The sequence below is a fragment of the Callorhinus ursinus genome, unplaced genomic scaffold (genome assembly GCF_003265705.2).
Source record: "Callorhinus ursinus isolate GAN/ISIS: 27379988/994484 unplaced genomic scaffold, GSC_fseal_2.0 scaffold27, whole genome shotgun sequence".
Lineage (NCBI taxonomy): Eukaryota > Metazoa > Chordata > Mammalia > Carnivora > Otariidae > Callorhinus > Callorhinus ursinus.
The window spans coordinates 5501036-5524545 of NW_027397089.1; the positions used below are offsets into that span (position 1 = coordinate 5501036).

Below are 23510 nucleotides of genomic sequence, written 5' to 3' on the forward strand. Positions count from 1 at the left end.
AATGACTGCTAAAATCTAGGAATAAGAAGGGGTAATTTGGGGACCATTTGTGGGTGGTATGGTCTGAAAACATAAGAATCAAAGGGTCCTATTTGATTAAAAGTGAATCTGGAATTGGGGTTGAGATGGAGCGCAGACTTAGGTCCAAGATCTTAAAACCTAATGATTTCGATGATTTGAATTAAATGAACAATTTTAATTAGTGCATAAGTAAGTGAATTCATGTCAAGCACTTAAAATAGAGATGGCATGATGAATGACAATAGTCAACAAGTGGTGGCCAGCAGTGACCAACTAATGTATTCATTGAATTGCTATTCCATTCGGGCTATAGAAAATGAACACTCTTTTTTAAGATTTTTATTTATTTATTTGAGAGAGCGAGAATGAGAGATAGAGAGAGCACATGAGAGGGGATAGGGTTGGAGGGAGAAGCAGACTCCCCGCTGAGCAGGGAGCCCGATGCAGTACTCGATCCCGGGACTCCAGGATCATGACCTGAGCCGAAGGCAGTCGCCTAACCGACTGAGCCACCCAGGTGCCCTGAACACCATTTTAATAGTGTAACTGGAGATGTTTCTCATTTGTGTATGTTCAGAAATACATGTGAATGCCAAAGAACTTTGCAAGTTTCACATGAGAAAGGGTATTGTTTTGTTTTAATTCTGGGAATATTCTATAAGAGAAAATGTTGGGACTATCCTCTATCTTTAGCATCCACCCACTCCCATCACTGGCTTTTTACACATGAGGATTGTTAGCCCATTTATAAAAAGAAGTGACTGGTTGGGAGTTCATGACTTTACATGATTTGGTTCATTTTCTAGGCAGATTTGTCATAGAGGATTCATGGGGACAGGAAAAAAATGATTGAAAAGACATTTGGGCCCAGACTCACAATTTCAGTTGTTTTGAGCAAGGAAAGAATTTAATTCTCTTGTTTCATATGCTATCCCAGATTGGAGGGCACAGTGTGGGGGAAGATTAGAGACTGGGAAATCAGTTAGGTTACAGTTAAATCAAAGTAGATCTATAAATATCTAAATTAGATTATAGTAGCCATCTAAATGAAAGAGAGAATTTGCAAAGAGGTAACAGGACTAGGCAATTGAATAGAATCCTGAATTCTTACAACATTTCATTTCCCTTCTTCACCTTCTGCCACTCTTCATTTCTACTCTTCATGAAAGTATATTTATGTATGTGTCACCTGAGGTCGTTAATTGCTCTATGGCAAAGCATATATAATAATGCATGTATTAATTCATACTCAGACATTAAAATGTGTTCATTTGAATACAGAGTATTTCAATTTGTAATTGCTCAGAGGATTTTTGTCGAGGGAATACACAGAGGGGAAGGAGGAGGAGTTGAGGGTGTAAGCTGAAGGAACAGCAGCTAACTGCAGGGCCAGTGGACCAGAGAGACCCTGGCATCTGAAGCTCTGCAGGTAGCCTTGCAGGTCCAAAGGTGCCCTTGGACTTAAGAGCAAGTGGAAGAAGTGAGAGACATTCAAATGTATGCAGCACATCCTCCTTTTTTTTATCTCAGTCATGAATTCCACGAATGTAATCATTTGTCCCAGCAAGATAAATGCTCAGTGAAATTAGTGAAGCTTTTAGGAACAGACCTTCAGTAGCATCTCAAAGAAGGAAGGAAATGAAAGCATGCGGGAAGTAGAGAGTGCATTCCCACTGTGCATCTCCTAAGGCATTTAAAAGATTCAGTGAAAAATTTTAAATAATGATAATTTAAATTCTACTCTTACAACCTCATTTCAAGAAAATAGGACACATTAAATGGGATGATCATTTTTACCCAAGGACATGTAACAGAGAGTAATAAAGTTTTAATTTTCTTCTTGCAAGCCTAAATTTTTCAAGTTTGTGTTAGATCCGTGCTTTGCTTTGTTCATGTTGGTCCCTGGTGTCTGTGTGCTCTGAATTGTAGGTTGTTACTCTGAGGTGGAACTAGAAGAGCCCAGAGGCTTTTTCTCAACTCCAGGATATCCACTGGATTATAGAGGAGAACTGGAATGTTCTTGGGTGCTCAGAGTGTCCCCGAACAGTATGGCAAAATTGACAGTTGAGTACCTGTCACTGCCTTGGTCTCCTGTGTGTCCAGATTCAGTTATGACTATTTACGAAGAAAGCCATGATGAGAGAAGGGTGTCAGGTAATTCTTGCTGGCATTTCAACCCTGTGCTGGGAGCCTTTTCTGTATAGGCAGCTTACAATCACGAGAGAGCTTGACTTGGGTACCACTATCACCAAAGTGTTGATTCATGTAATAGGCATGCCTTTCTTTCTTTCTTTCTTTCTTTCTTTCTTTCTTTCTTTCTTTCTTTCTTTCTGTCTGTCTGTCTGTCTGTCTTTCTGTCTTTCTGTCTTTCTGTCTTTCTGTCTTTCTTTCTGTCTGTCTTTCTGTCTTTCTGTCTTTCTGTCTGTCTTTCTGTCTTTCTTTCTTTGTCTTTCTTTCTGTGCTTTCTTTCTTTCTTTCTTTCTTTCTTTTAGGCACACTTAATAGTTTCAAAACTTGAATTTACAAAACAGGTGTACTAGAGGTTGAGTGTGAGTGTGTGAGAGCTCAAGTTCTTCAAGCATACCAGAACCATGCCAGGATGCCTGAAATGTATCCGATAGAGGAGTTAAGATGGTTAAAAATCAGATGGGGGGTGGGTGTTGGATTTTAAAATAAAGCAAAATATATTAAAGGCTTTTACATTGGAAGAATTAAAAATATTTGCTAATAACATGTCAGTGTGTGTGTGCTGGATTCGGGAGTGTATGGAGGCCAGGGAGGTGCTCTTGAGGGGGAGATTGTGTTCTTGGGATAAATTCTGAGATTAAACCATTGAGTTAGAGGACATAAACATTTATTTAAAGAATCTTTATAAATACTGTCTCATTTAGGGGCACCTGGGTGGCTCAGTTGGTTAAGCATCTGCCTTGTCATGATCCCAGGGTCCCGGGATTGAGTCCCGGGCTCCCTGCTCAGCAGGGAGTCTGCTTCTCTGTCTGCCCCTCCACCTGCTCTCATGTTCTCTCTCTCTCTCAAATAAGTAAAATCTTTTTAAAAAATACTGTCTCACTTAGACTGTGGAACGAAGCTATTAATAATCTGGCCTATTCACTTTGTACATTTTTCTCCTGCGATCAGAAGGCCTTCCCCATCTACCTTGATTAAAACAGCTCCAGGTCTTCTTGTAGCTGGAATAAAATTCAAAATCCCAAGCACGACCTTGCGTCCCCCTCCCTGACTCACATGATCAGGAGCTGTCATTCTCACCTCAGGGCCCTTGTCCCGCTCCTCGACCTAGCTCTTCAGAGAGCTCCTTCTCGACCTGTCCCTCACCTCCCTCAAGGCTTGACTAGATATCACCTTCTTAACGAGGCCTACCTTAATTGCTGTCAACTGCATCACCTCCTGGCTGGGTAGTTCTTCGTGCCTCGCCCTTTTCTTTAGCACTTACTATTTTCCAACATTATGACTTTTATTCATGGTTGTGGTTTGTGTTTTCTCTATTGAATGTGAGCTTTCGGAGGGCTAAAACTTCCGTCTCCTCATTTGAAGACTCTCCAGGGTTTAGAATAGTATGTGAGACTTAGAAGGCACTCAATGAGTGAGTGAATGAATGATAGGTCACCTCCTCAAAGAGGACTTCTCAGTCTAAAATAGCGCCATTCATTCCCTCCCAAAGTCTTTTTCATCATATTATGTGGATCATTTCAACTTGTAGCCTTGATCTCTATTTGAAATCATCTTCTTTATTTACCTGCTAAAATAAAAGATTCATGAAAGCAGGGATCTTGCTATTTTGTCCCTTACTGTATCTTCCCAAATTAGAATCGTGCCTAGAGACATAGCATAATTTTTTTCACAAGTGTATACTGATAAATTACTCTTCAGAAAAGCTAAATCAGTTTTCACTGCCATCAGCAAAAATGGGAGCCTCTTGCACCATGAGTATAACTGAATAATATCAGTTTGATAGGCACTTTTACTTTTTTAATCATTAATGAATTTTTTTCATATGTTAGCTATTTGTATTTTTTATTTCTTGTCACTATCATCCATTTTCTGAGTATTTTTATTGGTTTATAAAAGCTGTTATACATATATTTTCCTTTGTCATAAGTTGCAAGTATTTATTCATAAAGTTGCTATTTTCCTTTCATTTTTTTGAAGATTTTATTTATTTATTTATTTATTTATTTGAGAGAGAGAGTGCTCGTGAGTGAGGGGAAGGGCAAAGAGGAATGGAAAGGGAGAGAGAGGAGACTCCCCGCTAAGCATGAAGCTTGACACAGGGCTTGATTTCATGACCCTGAGATCATGACCTAAGCCAAAACCAAAAGTTGGACGCTTAACCAACTGAGCCACTCAGGCACATCTTTAATCTTTATTATATGTTGATGTAAACATTTAAAAAGTTGTTTAAATCTGTCTATAAACATCTTTGATCTTTGATTTATCTCATTGCTCTTTAAATATTGTTCAATCTGAGTTCAAGAAAAAAATTTAATTACAAACTTCTTTAATCCTGCTGAAATGTTTTTCCTTATATGGTAAAGTGATGTTGTATCTTTTGCTTTAAGAAAAAAATGATTTTCTTTCCAACTTGTAGCACTGTATCCTATACTAGATTCTCATCTAAAAAGAAACATTTTCTGGGAAAACTTACCTTTATCTTTATAACCTATTGAAAACCATGGTTGGCTATGTTGTGGATTAACGGAAGAATCCCTATAATTTTCCAACATAGCATTTATTTGATTTGAAATTGTCAACTTGAACCTTGTAGAATGGTTCTATCTCTTTAGATGATAGCTAGGAGAACTACGAGACCATAATGGAGGTATTACCCCTTATTCAAGCCAGATAGTGTTCTTCTATACTGTAAAATGCCATCTTTTACCCTGTGGGAGCCAGCAACTCACTCATTCAACAGCTGCATTGATCTATACTTGTTACAAATAAGTATTTGATCATTTTTCAAATAATATTTTGGGGCACCTGGGTGGGTCAGTCATTAAGCATCTGCCTTCGGCTTAGGTCATGATCCCAGAGTTCTGGGATCGAGCCCCACATGGGGCTCCCTGCTCGGAAGGAAGCCTGCTTCTCCCGCTCCCGCTCCCCCTGCTTGTGTTCCTGCTCTCACTATCTCTCTCTCTGTCAAATAAATAAATACAATCTTTAAAAAGTAATAATAATATTTCAACAGCATTTACCCTAATGTGTCATGCCATCTAATATATTTTGTTCTTTTCTTCTTCTCAGATATAATCTCTTCCTTTTCTTGCTCCACAAATACTTGTAAGGAGGATCTACTGGGGACTAGAGACCCACTCTTCTTGTTTGTTGGGATTCAGTAGTGAGCAAAATGGACAAAAGAAATCCCTGCCCTTATCAAGCTTATATTCCACTGGGGAGTGGACACATAATAAGAAAATAAAATATGCAGTGTATTAGGTAGATGAGCTATGGGGAAAATGAAGTGGGAAGAAAGAGAAGAATCTGGGATGTAGGTGTCATACGGCCAAATGTAGTATAACCAGCAAATGTCTTTCTGATCAGGTGTAGGATGATAGTGACTTATTAAGAGTAGAGGAGTTTGATCCTAAGAAGATCACAGGTTCTTTTCACACCTTCTTAAGCAGCCCTCTGAATTGTTTTAGAATTATGGTTATAATTTTCCCTTTCAGCTTTGACTCAGGTTCTCAACCTAAAGCAAACAAAAGAAGATTGACTGTAGAGATAGAATAAATTTTCAGGTAGAAGTTTTTCCACCATAGATTTTTCAGAGTGTGGTATTTTTAATAAGTAGGTTACTTTACTAGAAGAAAAATGGCATATCAGCATCATTTTAAAAAGATGAAATAATTTACTTCCTACTGTCCTTCAAGGGATCAATAGGACACAGCAGACTACGATGAGTACTGGATTCATGGGCTTGGGTTTAGATCCTGAGTCCCCACCCTACCAGTCTGACTTTGGGTGAGTCACTTGAGTTCCGGAGCCCTGTTTCCCTTATTTTGCAGAGTGAAATAAATTCCTCCCTCATGGGTATAAACTTTTAACTAGTAGACAAGTCCTGGAGATCCAAGGCACACTATAGTGAATATAGTCAACATTTGTATTATAATCATCAAACTTGCTGAGGGACTAGATCTTAATTATTTTCACTACAAAAAAGAAATGGCAATTATGAGAGGTGATAGAAGCTAACTATCACTAGAATGGCAGTCCTATTACAATACATAAATGTATCAAATCAACATGGTGTACACTCTAAATTTATACAATGTTACATGTCAAAGATATTTCACTAAAAATAATTGCTATACCTAAGCAGAGAAACTGCTAAAACTTTTTTTAAATTCTTGTGTTTTACTAGATTTCATTTTTTAAACCTAGGTGAATTATGTGGAAGAGGGCTTTACCCAATGATTTTCATGAGCTCTGGACCACTGGTGAGAGTGGCATTTCATTCTCTTGTGCAGGGTGCTTTGGGCATAAGTTATATTGTCTTTAGAGTCCAAGGTATGCTTCATCCTTTTATAAACTCATAAAGTTAAAAATCAATGTTTTTCTTTTTAGAGCTGTTTCAAAACATATACATTGTTTTGTAAGAAATGGTGTTTCTGTGGGGAGTTTATGTTTGAAAGGAAAATCTATTTAAGGGATCTGAAATTGGTCAGATTCAGAAGAGAAACTGCTCAGTGGATAACTTGACTGACTTGTAAATCATCCAGAATTGTGATTTCTGGATGTGGCTCCGATATGTTGATTTCGAGACAACATTTTTTATTGTGACGTGATTTTATGCCACAGACATGGCCTATTCTGTGGATTAGAATGTAAGAATTCTGTTAGCTGGTTGACTAGCTATGGATAATTTATTATCTCTGTATTAAAGTTTTCTTTATAGTGATATTATAACAATAAAAGGTTAGAATGAGTTTTTAAGTTAAACTACACAAATATTAGATGCTACCATTGTAAATGTAAATGCTATGCAATTCAGACTTATCAGATTGCATTTTAGAACAAGTAATTAATAAGGCTTTTTTTAAGATTTTATGTATTTATTTATTTGTCAGAGAGAGCACACAGCAGGGGGGAGCAGGCAGAGGGTGAAGCAGGCTCCCTGCTGAGCAAGCAGCCTGATGCGGGACTCGATCCCAGGACCCTGGGATCATCATGACCCGAGCCAAAGGCAGACACTTAACCGACTGAGCCACCCAGGCGTTCCTTAATAAGGCTTTTTGACTTTCATTAAGTATAAGTAACTGAAAGCTAATTTCTCTTCTTGGCACCAAAAAGCGTTGCAGAGATATACTTGGGGAAAAAAGTTCAGTGAGTAATAAAGAGAAGCGTGCATATCACATGAAAGCGTTTTCCTAAAAATACCATAAGAATGTTGCTTTTAGATTAAATTGTGCAAAGAACTGGCATTATCTATAGTTTTTCCACATTATCTTCCGTCGACTTGAGGCCAGAGACAATTCTGAGAGAACTGCTGTTCTCTGTATCTCTGAATGATTCAGATAGAGACTTTTCAGTGAAAATAACCACTTCTGTTAACGTTTTTTCTAAAACAGGGAGGGAAAGTGACTTCTCTGATCTGAAAAGGCATATAATAAGCCTCTCAAAAATTAATTTTATTTTCATTGCCTTTTTTTTTTTCTTTATTTTTAGGTCCAAAGGGCAGCAAAACTCCCAAACTTCTCCAGAGTTCAAACCAAGAACGTACAGCAACTTGGGAGGATGTTATCCTGACTAAACCAGGAGGAATTATACAGATCCCAAGATACTCTCACAGAACCGTTATGAGGTGAAGAAGGAATGTTTATTATGATGAAAGAAGTTTGTGAATGATCCCTTGACTAGCAGCAACCCTTGCTTCAGGCATTATTTTCCACCTCCTCTCCTTGAAGAATAGACTTTGAGGTAATCCCTGGTCTGAGGCCTTCAGTATACAAAAACTGAATGTAAGATTGTCCCTGTTGATAAATTGTGTACTTCCTCCACAAAAGAGATCATTTATTAGGTCAAGTAGAAAGTCAAATCTCTATCAAAACAGTTTTAGAGTTTGAAATAATGTATGTAGATGGTCTTCTGGCACATATTAGGTACTCAATTAATTGTTCTTGAATTGCCAAAATAGAGAACTTTCCTCGAATTAAACAATAGAATAAATTTAAAGTGTGAAGTGAAAAGTGAAGATTTGTATAATATCAATCCTGAGTAGACTTATGTGATTTGAGGGAGTTTGGGGCAAATTCAGACAATTTGCCGACCAGAATTTAGAAGACTATGCGTGATTGACCAGCCATTCACCAGGACAGGTGAACTTAATTAAAACTCTTAACAAATTATTAGAAATATTTTTAACTGTTACAATTTAAAGTAAAAAAATCTTTCTTTCACCCAAGCACAAGGAAGCAGATAGCATCAATAACAGTTATGCATAAAATTCTGAACGAAGTTAATCACAGTATGTGCTATTTGGAAATCATTCCGGACTTCCTTTTATCTGTGCGATAGCTGCCACTGGAAGTTATCAGCCCCTTTACAGCATGTCATTTGCCTTGATATTATCAACTCCCAGATGAAGCCGATGCCCTTGGCCTGTCAGGGTCACATGTGGGTTTATGAAGGATTTGGATCAGGCAAAAAATTAATAGGTAACTAATATCCCATGAAGAACTATGCTCTTGATATTTTTTAAAGATTTTATTTATTTGAGAGAGAGAATGAGAGAGAGAGAGATAGAGAGCATGAGAGGGGGTTGGGTCAGAGGGAGAAGCAGACTCCCTGCCGAGCAGGGAGCCCGATGTGGGACTTGATCCCGGGACTCCAGGATCATGACCTGAGCCGAAGGCAGTCGCTTAGCCAACTGAGCCACCCAGGCACCCTATGCTCTTGACTTTTTAATGAAATATTCCCAGATGTTTTTGCATTCAATGTGACTTACAGATGATGTAAATTATGTGATACTGAAATAGCCTTACTAACACTCTCTCAGATTGAGTTAAAAACAAAACCCAACTATGTGCTGCTTACTTGGGTTATACCTAGATTAAACTTGCCCAGAAGTACTAAAAATAAAGAATGGATAAAGCAGTTTTAGACAAATGTAACACACAAAAAAATTGAGACTACAATATTAATCAGGCAAAATAATATCCACCAGAAAGGGCACTAAATGGGCTAATTAATTAGTAGCTGGAAACCTCATTACATTGACTTAAATTGATTTTTATGAAAGAAAGAAAAATCCAGAGTTTTCCAGATGTGCCACAAACTCAGTAGTTCAACTCTGTCAAGATGAAGGTATGGCAGTTCTCTTGGCCTTTCCCTAATGTTTCCATAATGGCTATTTCAGTTCTTGGCATTCCATAGAGGAAAAAGAGAAGGGACACAGAGAAGGAGTACACCATCGAGAAAACAAACACATTTCCAAGAATCCTATAGCAGATTTAAGTCTCTTTGGCCCGACTGGGAGATGACTAGGGACAAAGGGAATGAAATTGGGCTTGAACTGGCTGACCAATGTTACCCAATGTGATGTGATAATAGCAGTCCAGATGGAAACCTGATGGCGCTGGATCCAGTCTCACTTCTACCACATAGTAGCTAAATGATTTGGGGAATGTTCCCAAAGCTTTCTCAGACTCTGTTTCCTGAATTGTGACAAGAGAATAATAAGATCCATCTTAGCATTTTATGTAATTGACAAGAATAGACACCCCCTAGCTCTACCACCACACACACACGTGTGTGCTATAAATTCTTAATTTACTTAGTCAGGCACACCTACACCTGATGAAACCAGATGGCTGCCCATAGGGAGAGGATGTGTGGCATGATGCTGACCTTTGACTCCCAAAGAGAGACCCAGATGCCAATGTCTCTCTTCCTTCCGGCAGAAAGGATCCTGCCAGAGTTGATCAAACAGCCAATTGCTAAACCACCATCCTTTTATTCTTTGGACTTACATTACCATCCTAGAAGTAGACGCACTAAAAATCTCCATGTTTCTACTTAAGGAAATGTTAATAAATGCTGATAGTTCCTGGTTCCTGAGCCCACATACTATCCGTGAGGCCTCAGCTTCTTGTGGAGAGAATGCAGAATCTGCCTCTAGTATCCTTGGAAATTATCTACACTTCTCCCTTTCTTGCCTTATAGGATGTCTGTTACTGGTACTGCCAATGAGATTGTTTTGAGAATTAAATGAGAGAATGCACGGTAATATAAAAGAAAGCAAACTTCTGTCATGTTTGAATTAGAAATATATGTTTTTATTCCGATTCTTAAAATTGTGTTGCTTAGAAGAAAAGATTAGAGGGTTGTTTCCCTAGTGCCTCTCCATCAGTGGGGTGTCAGAGTACACAAAGTTTGGAAGAACAAAGAAATAAAGGAAAAAGGGGAAAGAGTATGTTAGCTGTATTAGTTACACTTTCTAATGTTAATGAACTATATACCTGTTTTTCTTAGAATATGTTCATAAAACATATGTGCTATTTCCTATCTCCTTCCTAAAATTTCAATTTTTGCAAGTGAGGTATACAAGTTCCAGGAGTTGATTCAATGCGTGAGGTCGATAGGTTACTCAATTTTAAACGTAACCAAATATAATTTATCTCAAGAATGCAAGGATAGTTTAATATTGTAAAATGTACTACTTATAATAAAACTACCATGTGAGGAAAAATAGGTATAGGTTAAGTATACAGCAACCACATCCTTAAAACCATACAGTAAAATAATAAAAGATGTAATGGAAAACTAATTTTAATTATAATTAGCGACAAAAAACCTACAACTAGGAATAACTGTTAAACAAAAGTTAACCAAATAAATTTGAAGGTCTAACTGGCTTTATTAAGGGACTCCAGCATCGAGCAGCATGCCATCTGGCAAGTAGAGGGATGCTTTGAGGAGCTGTACAAAATGAAAGGATTTTATAGAAAGAGGGCAGGATGGTTAGCAGAAGAAAAGAAAGGGGCTCTTATACATATCACCTCCTCTTCCTTTGGGGAATGGAGAGGGCCTGTGTGATACTGTATCTCATTGGTACTGACCAGAAAATTCCCCACTGACTGGTTCAGACTGCATTTCTGGGGGAGGTTGAAACTGCAATTAGATTAGGTATTAAGCCTCAGTTTGGTGACGTGGACTCACATAAGTGACTCCATTTTGGGCCCGTGGTTTTCTTTTTGACATAACCCTAAAATTAAATGTGAGATTTATTGTGCAGATATAAAACTTTACACACATACACCCAAGCATAAAGATATGAACAGAGAAATGTACCATGTTCTAAAACTGGAAGACAGAATTAACATTAATTCACCAAATTAATGTATAAACATAGTGTATTTCCCAGCAAAATCCCATGGGAATTTTTCTTTTCAGAGAGTGAGATAGAAACTAATAATAACTATTTATCTTTAAAATAAATAGGACTAACTGAAAATGTTTTGGGAGACTCAGCCCTGATTAAATTTCAAGTTAAAACCAGAGTCCCCAAAGGATTTTGTTTTTGTTTTTGTTTTTTTTTTGTGATGAGATAAATTATCAGATATTAAAACATACTTTAAAACAATGATAATTAAAACAGAGTAGTACATACACAGAGACACACGTGAGTAGAAATAAATAGAACAAAAGGGAAAGTATAAGATATTTACAGATGATACATTTGGCATTACAAATCAGAGAGGAAAATATAAATTATATTTTTCATAACTTTGTACCAGAGCCAATTAAAGAGTTAGGCATTTTTCCTACAAAGTAGAAAAAACGGGTAATTAACTTTTGATGCAGAAAGACCTTCTCATATAAAAGCAATAGGAGAAATAGGAAATTATCAAATTCCTATATAATTAAAAACTTTTCTGCCTCAATAGAAACAAAATTTAAAAACAAGTAACAAACTTGGGATTTTTAACAGGTTTGAGAAAGGTTTAAGGTAAATAACATAGGGAATGTTTACAAATCAGTATTAGAAAAGTTCAAATCTGTAAAAATAAGTTTATAGGCCCCAATACCTTTGATGCAGCTGTGATTACATTTCAAATTAAAACCAGAGTCTCCAAAGCTTTTGATTTTTATTTTGTTCATTTCCCAAGAGATGACAAACTATTGACCCACATGATTTTGAGAACCTAAAGCCCTGGATTAACCATTAGCCTCTTTTCACAGATAAGAAATGTTAGTGAATATTCACCTGTCAGTTCCTGTATAATCTAAATTAAATCTCTTACTTTGTTTCTTGTCACATTGAAGTTGATCCCGTGGACATCTGTTTACTAAAGAAAGCAGAGTTTTTCCTGTAAGAGAGAAAAGCTTAATTCTTAGGATTGTTGACTTGAAACCTTGATCCTATTGAATGTTAGAGCAAACTACCTTTGTTAGAATGTTTATTTCAGAAAAATACTATGTATGATCACTTAAAGCTAGAAATGGTTTGTCATAGAAAGCATGCCAGTTGCCACACCTTGCCTCTTATTCATTTGGCTATGCCGTGGATAAATGAAGATTGTATGTAGCTAAGGCTCAAGGATGCTCCCTATATATGATTATTTTATTTCAGTGTGGTGACAGAATAATTGTTTAGTTCTCTGAGGACCTAGCTAGACCATGTCGTCTTCTTTTATAATACATCACTTTAAAGAGATCTACCTAGGTTATTCTAGCCATTGTAGGAACTGGGTCCTGTGCTCTAGTTGGTTTAGAGTGCTGTCCTAAGAAATGCTTAGATTCAAGAGTCTGGAATATCTTTCTCTCTATTCTAATTGGGTTTTCTTTTGCTTAATTTTCTCATTTTTATATTCTTGGGAGTGGATATGGCATAAATTCGTAATTTCAAAAATAAGATTTTTTTCTCTTACTTTGCTCAATAACCTTTGCTTTGATAAGTGGTAAATTTGTGTATGCTTGTTTTTTCTTTAGTTTGGGCTAGGAAAATTGTGTGGAGGAAATTCACCTTCATTAAAATCTCAGTGTCCTCTAGTCATGCTGATTTTCACATACAATGTCAGTTGGGCCATGGAAGAATTTTCTTTGAGATATTCTTTTCATATTTCTGGTAAGCCTATTGCTTTCATATATGTTTATGTGTATGTTTTTGTTTTGCACTTTATTAGGAAGAATCTGTCATTAAACAGATTGAATTGTCTCTTTTGTCTGCTTTAGAGGAGAAGGAAAGGACAGTGTTTAAGGTATGACTTCTGTAATCTGTGGAGGCCTCAAGCTAAACCTCTATAAAGTAAAAGATTGATCAGATCTGTCATTTTTTCTTAAAGCACCAAAGAATTTTGTCTGTTTTTCTGGGTACTTGGATGATTATAACAATATAGGAGGAAACTTTTATCCCTAGCATAAAAGTTGCAAGTAGATTTTCTCTTTTGAAATTAATTTTCTTAATGTACTAGTATATGCTTTTTCACTTGTTTGATGGACAGTTCATTTATATTGGTTGCAACCAGATTATTGAAAAATATGCTTTGCCCAACATTCCCGTGACTTGGGTGAAGACACTGATAGCATTATGAAAATTGAGAACTATTAATTTGCAATTTAGGTTTAATTCTGAATGGTTATTAGAATTGCTTTTGTCCTTAAGATTAATCAGTTTATACTCATTAAAAATGTTAATTGGAATACAATTGGAGAGGCATTTCTACTAAAAGTATTTAATTTAGTCTGGTAACAGTCTCTGCCCTAGTAGAGTTTATAATCTAGTCAATAATCAAATAATCACATAGAAAAAATATAGAGTAAAAAAAACTATTGTTTTGAAGGAAAAATACAGTGTACAGTAAAAATATACAGTGGAGGGATCTTATTTAGTTTGGTAAAGGATGGCAATGGAATTGTAGGAAAACTTTAGTTTCTTTGTTTTCTTATCACAGAACTCCATGAGATTTATTTCTATTCCTCTTTTGCCCTTATTTTTTTCTTAGATCCATTCCCATAGGGCTGTCTTTGTTACCATTCCACAGGCATTGGTCTTACCAAAGTTACCAATGACTTCCCTGCCAAGTCCAGAACCAAGAGATCCTTCTCAGCCCTAACAGCGTTTGGCACAGAAGAGCTCTCCTTCCTTCTAGAGTCTACTTGTCTTGGCCTCCAGGAAACCACTCTCCTTAGCTGTCCTCTTCACTGATCTCCTTCAGAGCCTCTTGGCTGGCTGCTCTTCATTTTCTCTACCACTAAAGGTAGAGGTGTCTCTGGACCCAGTCCTTGACTCTCATTTCTTCTTTACCTGTACTCACTCGTTAGTGACCTTACCCAATCCCTAGCTCTCACTACCATCGATACGCAAATAACTCCCAACTTCTTTTTTACTTTTGACCTCCAGCTCTGTATCACCAGTTGCCTCCCCCTCCACTTGGATATCTGATAGGCATCTCACACTTAATGCTGTTATCTCCAAAACCTGCAACTGTGCCTCGTAAATAGCTGGTGCACAATAACTGTTTGAATAAAGGAAATTACATTTCAGCTGGGGCAGATTAGGGAAAAGAGGGTAAGGAGGTAGCTCCTTATCCAGTGAATGGGTAAGAAATGGATCCATTTGCTTATGGGAATCCTGCTGGCTGAGAGCCAATGTATGAATAGGAGTCAACTCAGGAGATTGTTATTACACATATTCAATTTCTGTGTTCAGATAAACATAGAAAACCATTAATGCAGCTATTTTACAATGATAGCAAAATTTATAGCCCATGTGTGTAGTTTTTTAAAGATCTGACTCCCATCATTCATATTTTTGAGATTACAAATTAAAATGTATCAACACGAATTGTTATATCTATGTGAATCAAAAATATGGAATCATTAAAATTTATGTGAAATATTGAGTAGTATGGAAAAATGGTCACAATAAATTAAATGGAGGAAAAAGGTTTTAATTGTGTAAAATGGCATACAAATTTTTTAAAAATGTATGCATAGCATAGGAAAAGACCTGGCTAGGTTTATGTTAAAATACGAATATTGGTTATTTACAGGCTGGGACTATTGGAGACTATTTTCTCTGAACTCTCTGTACTTTGAAATTCTTTTATAAGTTGCATATATCACTTTTATAATCAGAAGAATAAAGAAATAGAAAGTATTTAGTTGGATGTATTGACACTGAATATTCTCTTATTCTAGATTCCATGAGAGGAAAAAACAAAGTTAATGATCAAGGTAAGACTATGATGGAGGTAAGGAATCCAGCTGGCCTGACTTTGGTTATATGATATTATGAAAATAGAGTGGAGAATGCCCTGCTGCTAAACACTAGGTAGTAAGAAGTGCACTCTGATTTCTGTTAAAAACATTCAGGTGTTTGTGGTCTGATTCTAGTCACTTTATGGTAAAATGTGTATTTGTATTAATTGCCTTGATGTCAAACTTTGCGGGTAGTGGAGACCTGGGCCCATTAGGGGATAGAGAGCGAGGAGGTAGCACCTTAATTACTGGGTGAGAAACACATTGGTTTTGTTAATGGAATCCTTGTAGCTACGTGAAGTCCATTTTTTTTTTTAATGTGAAGTCTATTCATTGCCATTCTTTCCGTATACTTTTTGTCTTTTGGATTACATATATATTTTTTGTTTTCTTCTTCGCTGGACCATTGCATAGTGAAACTAAGGTGATAAGATTATTGATGAAGTAAATCAATTTTTGGATGACATTGCTTTCAGGTTGGATGATACCTAGGACTTTTGGTGTAGGCCCAAGTCTACTCTAAAATTGAATTCTTCAATTCTCTTTTTTGGTGTAGCCCCTTAGCTCTTGTGAATCTTAATGTCTATGTTTCAACTATCTGAGAGCTATCCAAATTTCCCTAACTGATAAATGTTTGCAATTTGAATTGTATGTGCCGTGAGGCTGAACTTGAGGAGCACATAATTTATTCAGAAATTCAGTCTATTGAGGACCCAGGTCTACTTCTCAACCTGCTTGCCCTGTTCTCTGCTCATATTTTAATGGTGTCGAAGTTCTCTTTTTCTGCACTGTATGGGAAATATTATTGGGGCATTTGCAAATTTGGGGAAATCCTAAAAGTCTTAGGACATATCTGTTGAAGATCAAAGTAATAGATCACTATCATCTGTGGACTGAAGATGATAAAATCTATTTCTCATGATCATGAACATTAAGATTGTATATTAATTAAATATAAGCAACAGACTACACTGAAATGTGGATGTGGGTGATTTAGCAGTTCACAGTTTGTAAAATGAAATCAAAGAACTTCAGTCTGTCTTCTTTAGGAGGGGTCAGTTTTTCAAAACAAAAGTCATTTAAATCCTGTGTCAGTATACATAAGGAACTATGGATATGAAGAAAGAGTGACAGATTAATAAAATTATACTACCATTTAGGTTGTAACGACATAGTTACAGACATTAAAACTAGATTCAGAAAGTAACTCAGCTCCTGGATTATTGTGTTAAATAATTTTTTTCTTTTTTACTTCAAGGATGTCCAGTATTGGATTTGATTCCAGTTAGTTCTACTGAGATCACATCTCCCAATTATCCTAATATTTATCCCAACATGCTGAACTGCACTTGGACTTTTTATTCCAAGTCAGGAAATAAAATGAAGGCAGTGATTAAAGACTTTACAACAGAAGCATCTTGGAACTGTGAATGGGATTATTTCAGTATTTATGATGGACCAGATCCGCAGTCAAGATTACTTGGTAAACTGATCTTTCTTAACTGGCCTACATTACGTGGCATTTATATAAGCATTTATACAGTGCATATATGTGGAAAATATGACCTACACTTGCCTTGGGAAACATATAATTTGTTATCAGTGATTTTTCATGAGATCCTTCATCAGAATCACAGGGCTTTATTGAGCACAGTGGGATGAGTTTGAGCCCACACTCACTGGATCTTCACCTGTAATTCTAGCTCTTCCTGATTTTAGCCTGATTCCCATCTCATTTTGCCATTAGGGGGCACCCTAATTTTGTTTCTCTAAGGAAGTCCTATATTTTAAGAGGTTTCAATTTCTGAACTGCATTTTTAGGTAACTTTTTGAAAATTTGTTTACTCAAATTTCATCTTCACCGTAAAAGTGACCCTTTTTAGACCCAGGGTAAATTTAAGAGGAGAAAAAAGCCAATTAGTTTGAATAATCTTTAGAGATTTATTGGCCACATGGTGTCTATCACCCTTGACTGTCAGGCAATATCCTTTCTGAGAGTGACTCATAGAAGAAAACCTTTCCAAAGATTTTTTAATCTAATACTGCATCACCTTCTTCACTCTCCAACAAGTTCTGCTCCTCAGGACGCCCTTACAATCCACCTTCTCCAAAGAGCTAGAGGAGAGTTTTGATACAATCTTTTTCCAGGACATGACCTCTCCTGTAATATTATAAGATATATAACACCAATAAGCTCAGCAATTTGCTTTGAAATTCTAAGGGTACCTAACTTTTTCCCATCAGTGAATTTGGTTCCTGTCAAGGAATCTCAAGCAATTACTGTTGGGTAGGGGGACAGATGGAACATTTCAAGCTATTCTCCTTAAGATTAAGATGAGTATCAGAACCTGTAATCCTCTTGCCAGTGCCCTTTAGCCAAAGATGCCAGGATCACACCATGGGTTGTCTCAGTAAGAGGGGGTTAGAACGATTATAGGATTTGGGCTTTGGTTAGGTAATTTTGGAGAGGGTCTAAGGAAGTGGACTTGGCTCTAGACTGGTCACTGTTAGGTAGTGGAGCAATTTTATGAATGGGATCTCAATCATAGGGAGGCCTGACTTGAATAAGGGTAAGACTGCATTTGGTAAAGAAGTGGCAAGCCCTTATTTTAAGAGAGGTCGAAGTTTGGTATTTTGGTGGTTGCACATGACCTTGTTTTGGTCTTACCTTATCATAGGTTCAAAGAGTCCTTTCTGATGTTGCTGTTCTGTGAGATTGTTTATGTCCAACAGGAGAACAACATAGTCTAGCTGTGAGTGCCAAACCTGTTTCTGAATGTCAGGGGCTACTTTCCTCTTTCTTACTCTTTAGTATGCTTCCATCTAGCAACATTGTTCAGAAGTGTCAAATGATTATAAATAAGACTAGTCATATTTTTATAATCAGCTTATATAAATCTCTGTAAGAAGGAAGCTAACATTAGTTTGATAGTTTATACAATTTTATATATATAATTTCATTTCAATGAAACATGCAATTTAAATAAGCATTTTTAAACCATGGAACATAGATTCCCGTTGCTAATCTCCCAGCTAGCAAAACAGGCTATCCCATATATGGAACCACATATCCTTTCTTAATAAATTTTTTTATTCATGTAAGTAGAATTCATCAGTTTTTAACTAGTTTTTAATTATTTGTGTATGTGTAAATCAAGTGGTCCCTAACACCCAAATGGTTTCCATTGCAATGCTTTTACAATATTTTAATGAAAATAAATTCATGGTCTTCTTTCATTTGCCCCGTGAATGTAAGACATCAGTAACCAGTAAACACTATATTAAATGTACAGTTTGAATTCATTCATTACCGAGCATGACCTAATGGGTTAGGCACACTGGAGACACAATGGTGAACAAGTCAGAAATGATCTCTGCCATCTTCTCTTGGAAAGGCAGACAATAAATAAGAAAATGATAATATTATATAATGATAAATAATCAAATAATTCCTCCTTGTCCAAAGTAATCTGAAGGAGGTAAGTTGCAGAGGAAGGGTACATTTCCTCAGTTCATTAAGGTGTCTGTTCCAATGTTGCATCTAAGGCCTGTACCACACGATGTAAACTGGTCTCCTCCATCTTTTCTTCTCGGCATTTATCATGACCTGACAGAGTATGTATTTGTCTATAATCTGTCTCCCTCCAACGGAATGAAAATTTCCTGAGAGCAGGACTTGATCTCGTATTCGTTGCTGTATCTCCAGCACGTTGGTAGAGCACTTCCCGACGCTTTGTTAATATTCAATGAAAAAATAGGTGAGAAAATGGCCTTGAATGTGGAAAAAGCTTGGTAAGTTGGAGTAGTGTCAGGGGTCAGAGTGATTGGAGACTGAGCAAGGACAGACTGGAGTGAGGTGAGACGGAGGCTTTCCCCCTGTGCAGCTCGGGCTGTGGTAATGAGTTTGAATTTTGTTCCAATCCACTGGGAGGCCGTAAAAGGTGTTTGACAAGGGAGTAATTTGAAAGATGCTCTAGCTGCTGTGTCAGGAGTGAGTTTTTGGGTGACAGGGTGAAGTCACGAGGCTCTTGTGTTATTCTAGACCTGCACTGTCCAGTCCAGGTTGTTATTTAAATTTAAATTAGTTAAAATGAAATAAAAGATGGTATTGGCCATATTTAAGTGCTCAATTGCTGCATGTGGTGAGTGACTCCTATAGTGGGCAGCCCTCTATATTCTATGGAACAGAATGTTCCATCCTTGCAGAATGTTCTGTTAGTACTGTTTTCAACAATAGATACTGCCTTAGAAGAGGATGGCACCAATGGAGTGCAAGTGAAGTGGACAGATCTGGAGAGAGAACTAATAGGGTTTCCGGGAAGATTGCGTATGGGATTAAATATGCAAATAAAAAAATATGCAAATCAGGGATGACTCTGGTGTGAGAGGTTAGCATCTACAGAGATGGGAAATGCTGGAGGGAGAGAGAGATTTGTGGGGAGAGATCTGTTTGGGCCACATTAAATTCTTAAAGCTATGATACATCCAGGTTGAGTTGGCAGTAGGTAGCTACGTGTTGAATTCTTGAGCTAGAGGAAAAGTTTGGGCTGGAGATAAAAATTTGAGGATTATCAGCTGCATACAAATTTCTTCTAGTTATCCTCTCTTGGACATCATCGAGCTCCATTATCACTCTCATCAGTTTCAAACATGTTCTAGTCTTACCCATCATTTAAAACAAAATAGAACAAGAAATGTAGCGATTGCCCCATTTCTCTGCCTCCCTTTACAGCAAAATCTCTCATTTTCTTAGAAGCTGCTGGATTTAGAAAGTTTATGGGATTGACGACTAGAAGGTCATGGTGAGACCAAACAATTATAGTAGAGAAACACTAATGAGTTGGAGAGATAGGAGGTGGTGATTTAAAAAGCAGGACGTTTGCAATTGAAATTTCAGAGGTATCAAATGACACCATTTCAGAGCTCTCTTTGTAAAGAATTACAAGGAAAAGGAACCCGTTCCCTTGCATCAGATTTAGTGTTGGCACTTCGTGGGCATGCGCTAGCTCAGTCTCACAGATCTTCAGTCACTGTCTAATCTGCTGGCTGTAGCTTTTGCCCTACTGGTTATTAAATACTAACCTTGGTCAAGCAACTGTTTTTTTTAAAATTTTTTATTGTTATGTTAATCACCATACATTACATCATTAATTTTTGATGTAGTGTTCCATGATTCATTGTTTGTGCATAACACCCAATGCTCCACGCAGAATGTGCCCTCTTTAATACCCATCACCAGGCTAACCCATCCCCCCACCTCCTCCCCTCTAGAACCCTCAGTTTGTTTTTCAGAGTCCATCATCTCTCCTGGTTCGTCTCCCCCTCTGACTTACTCCCCTTCATTCTTCCCCTCCTGCTATCTTCTTCTTTTTCTTTTTTCTTAACATATGTTGCATTATTTTTTCAGAAGTACAGATCTATGATTCAAGTCTTGCACAATTCACAGCGCTCACCATAGCACATACCCTACCCACTATCACCCAGCCACCCCTTCCCCCCCACCCCCAACCACTCCAGCAACACTCAGTTTGTTTCCTGAGATTAAGAATTCCTCATATCAGTGAGGTCATATGACACATGTCTTTCTCTGATTGACTTATTTCACTCAGCATAACACCCTCCGGTTCCATCCACATCATTGCAAATGGCAAAAATCTCATTCCTTTTGATGGCTGCATAATATTCCATTGTGTATATATACCACATCTTCTTTATCCATTCATCTGTCGATGGACATCATGGCTCTTTCCACAGTTTGGCTATTGTGGACATTGCTGCTATAAACATTGGGGTGCACGTACCCCTTCGGAAGCAACCGTTTTAAGGAACCCTGACACAAACATAGAGCACAATGACCAGGATGCTGAAGGGCGTGGGTGCTTGGAAGTGTTTACCTTGGAGAAGAGAAAAGACAGAAGGATCATAATTCTTCCTTTTAAGTATTTATGGAATTCTCAGAGACTCTCAGGCTAAATATGAAATTTGTTCTGCCTAATAATATCTAATAGTTATTGAATATTTACCATTATTCTGGCATAGTCCTAAGAATGTATAACTCTCTTAATTTTCTTAACTATCCTGTAGAGGTAGGTTACATTTATCCTCATTTTACTTATTTTTTTAAATTTTCTTAAAAGATTTTATTTATTTATTTGACAGAGAGAACACAAGCAGGGGGAGTGGCAGGCAGAAGGAGAGGGAGAGGCAGACTCTCCACTGAGCAGGGAGCCGGACGAACGCAGGGCTCAATCCCAGGACCCTGGGATCATGACCTGAGGCGAAGGCAGGCGCTTAACTGACTGAGCCACCCAGGCGCTCCTCTCATTTTAAATATAAAGAAACCAAGTCACAAAAAGATTGAGCAACTTGTTTCCAGGGACATAACTAATAAGTAGAGAAAGTGGGATTCAAACCCATGCGCTCTGATTCAAACGCTACACCAACCATGTGACAGTTGTTCCATTGATGCTTTTTGATTCAACATGAAGAACAGTCTAGCAACTAGAACTGTTCAAAAAGAGAAAATGCTCATAAGTTCCATGTCATATCTTCAACCCTATGTCCAGGGTTATTTTAGAACAAAGTCAGTGTCAGATGAAAGATGGAACTAAATGATCTCTAAGATCCTATATTGGCACTATTCCCTTCTCATGCAGGCACACATTTTGTAAATGTGTTGTCTGTATTTCTAAGTTCTAAATAGAAATACTGTATTTGAGGGGCACCTGGGTGGCTTAGGTGGTTAAGCGTCTGCCTTCGGCTCAGATCATGATCCCAGGGTCCTGGGATTGAGTCCCGCATCGGGCTCCCTGCTCAGCGGGGGGCCTGCTTCTCCCCCTCCCTCTGCTTCTCCCCCACTCATGTTCTCTCTCTCTCTCTCTGTATCTCTGTGTCTCCGAATGAATAAATAAAAAAATCTTTAAAAAAAAATACTGTATTTGACAGAACCAAGGATAAAACTATTTTCATACCATTAAGACCTTCCCTCCAGCTTAATATTGTATGATTATTTAATCAGCTGTGAAACTTCCTGGCCACTTAATTATCCACTTACATTTTCTATCTGTTCACAGGATATCATAAGATACTTTATTAAGTGCTTCATTGCAATCAAGATTCATTAAGTTTATCTCCTTCCCCCTAGCCACCATCTAATTAGCTCTTTCAACAAAAATTAATTAGGTTACTTGAATGTGACACATTAAGGATCCCATGTTGGCTTCTTGTGACCATTGATTCTTTCTCCAAGTGTTCAAAAACTGTCCAGTAATTTGCTGAAGTTTCTTTTTTATGTAACACACACTTATAATAATTTACAAGTACCAATTTATAAAATCCCATTTGAACATAATTTTTATCTCCATTATACAGATGAGAAAATTGAGGCAGAGAGTGAGACAGATTAAACGAATTGCCCAGGGCCACATAGTAAATTGCAGAGCTGGTGGAAAGCCGCAGTTTGGCTATAGAATCTGATAGAATCTGTGCCTGTAAGCATGAAGTAAGCTCTTTCCCTGACGTACAACCCTGGAAATCCTCTAAGTAGAGGATTTTTGTTTTCTCTTTGTTTTCTCTGACTTCTACCCATCTTCTCTCACCCCCAAATCTTTTTTAAGAATTTTCTAAGCAGTAACCTATTCCCATTTACATTATTTTAAAACTTCTGGCGTGTTTGTTGACTCTGTCCAGAGTCCTTTGCCTTGACGTGGTGCATCCCAGTTCCCCGTCATATCCAGTTCACCAGATTCTGCAAAGATGAGAAGGATGTAGAGGTTCACTCTTCCCCTGTTCCCTATCTTTCTGTGTCAGATTGTTGAGATAACATTATCGTTAAGACAAATCAATAATGTATCACTGTTTTGAGAGAACTGAAATTACAGCATGTATAGGTAAATTATAGCAGCTATCCTATCACTATCAGGACCACCTTTGAACAACTTGTATTTCTGGATTAGGAAAGGATCGTCATTAGTCTGCATTTGGGCACCCTGTGTGTCTTAGCCACTTTGGGCCACTATACCAAACATACTAGACACGGGTAGCTTAAACAACAAGCATTTATTTCTCATGGTTCTGGAGCCTTGGAAGTGCAAGATTTGGTGTCTGGTAAGAGCTCACTTCTGATTCATAGTTGTCTTTTCTGCTCTGTCCTCACATGGCAAAAAAGGAGTGAGAGAGTTCTCTGGGTCTCCTTTATAAGGGCACTAGTTCTTGGGTGCCTGGGTGGCTCAGTCAGGTAAGCGTCTGTCTTCGGCTCAGGTCATGATCCCAGG

The 23510-nt window shown here is 37.5% G+C and overlaps 1 protein-coding gene across 1 annotated transcript in view; it reads left to right on the forward strand.

Annotated features, from left to right (window-relative positions):
- OVCH1 (ovochymase 1) overlaps positions 1-15214 on the forward strand; it is a 49414-nt gene extending 34200 nt beyond the window's left edge. The window contains 6 exon segments of the mRNA XM_073877759.1: positions 1951-2175; positions 6418-6543; positions 7702-7837; positions 8551-8690; positions 13161-13235; positions 15178-15214. Coding sequence (XP_073733860.1) covers positions 1951-2175; positions 6418-6543; positions 7702-7837; positions 8551-8690; positions 13161-13177 — 644 coding nt within the window. The 3' untranslated portion in view covers positions 13178-13235; positions 15178-15214.
- The last annotated feature ends 8296 nt before the right edge of the window (positions 15215-23510 follow it).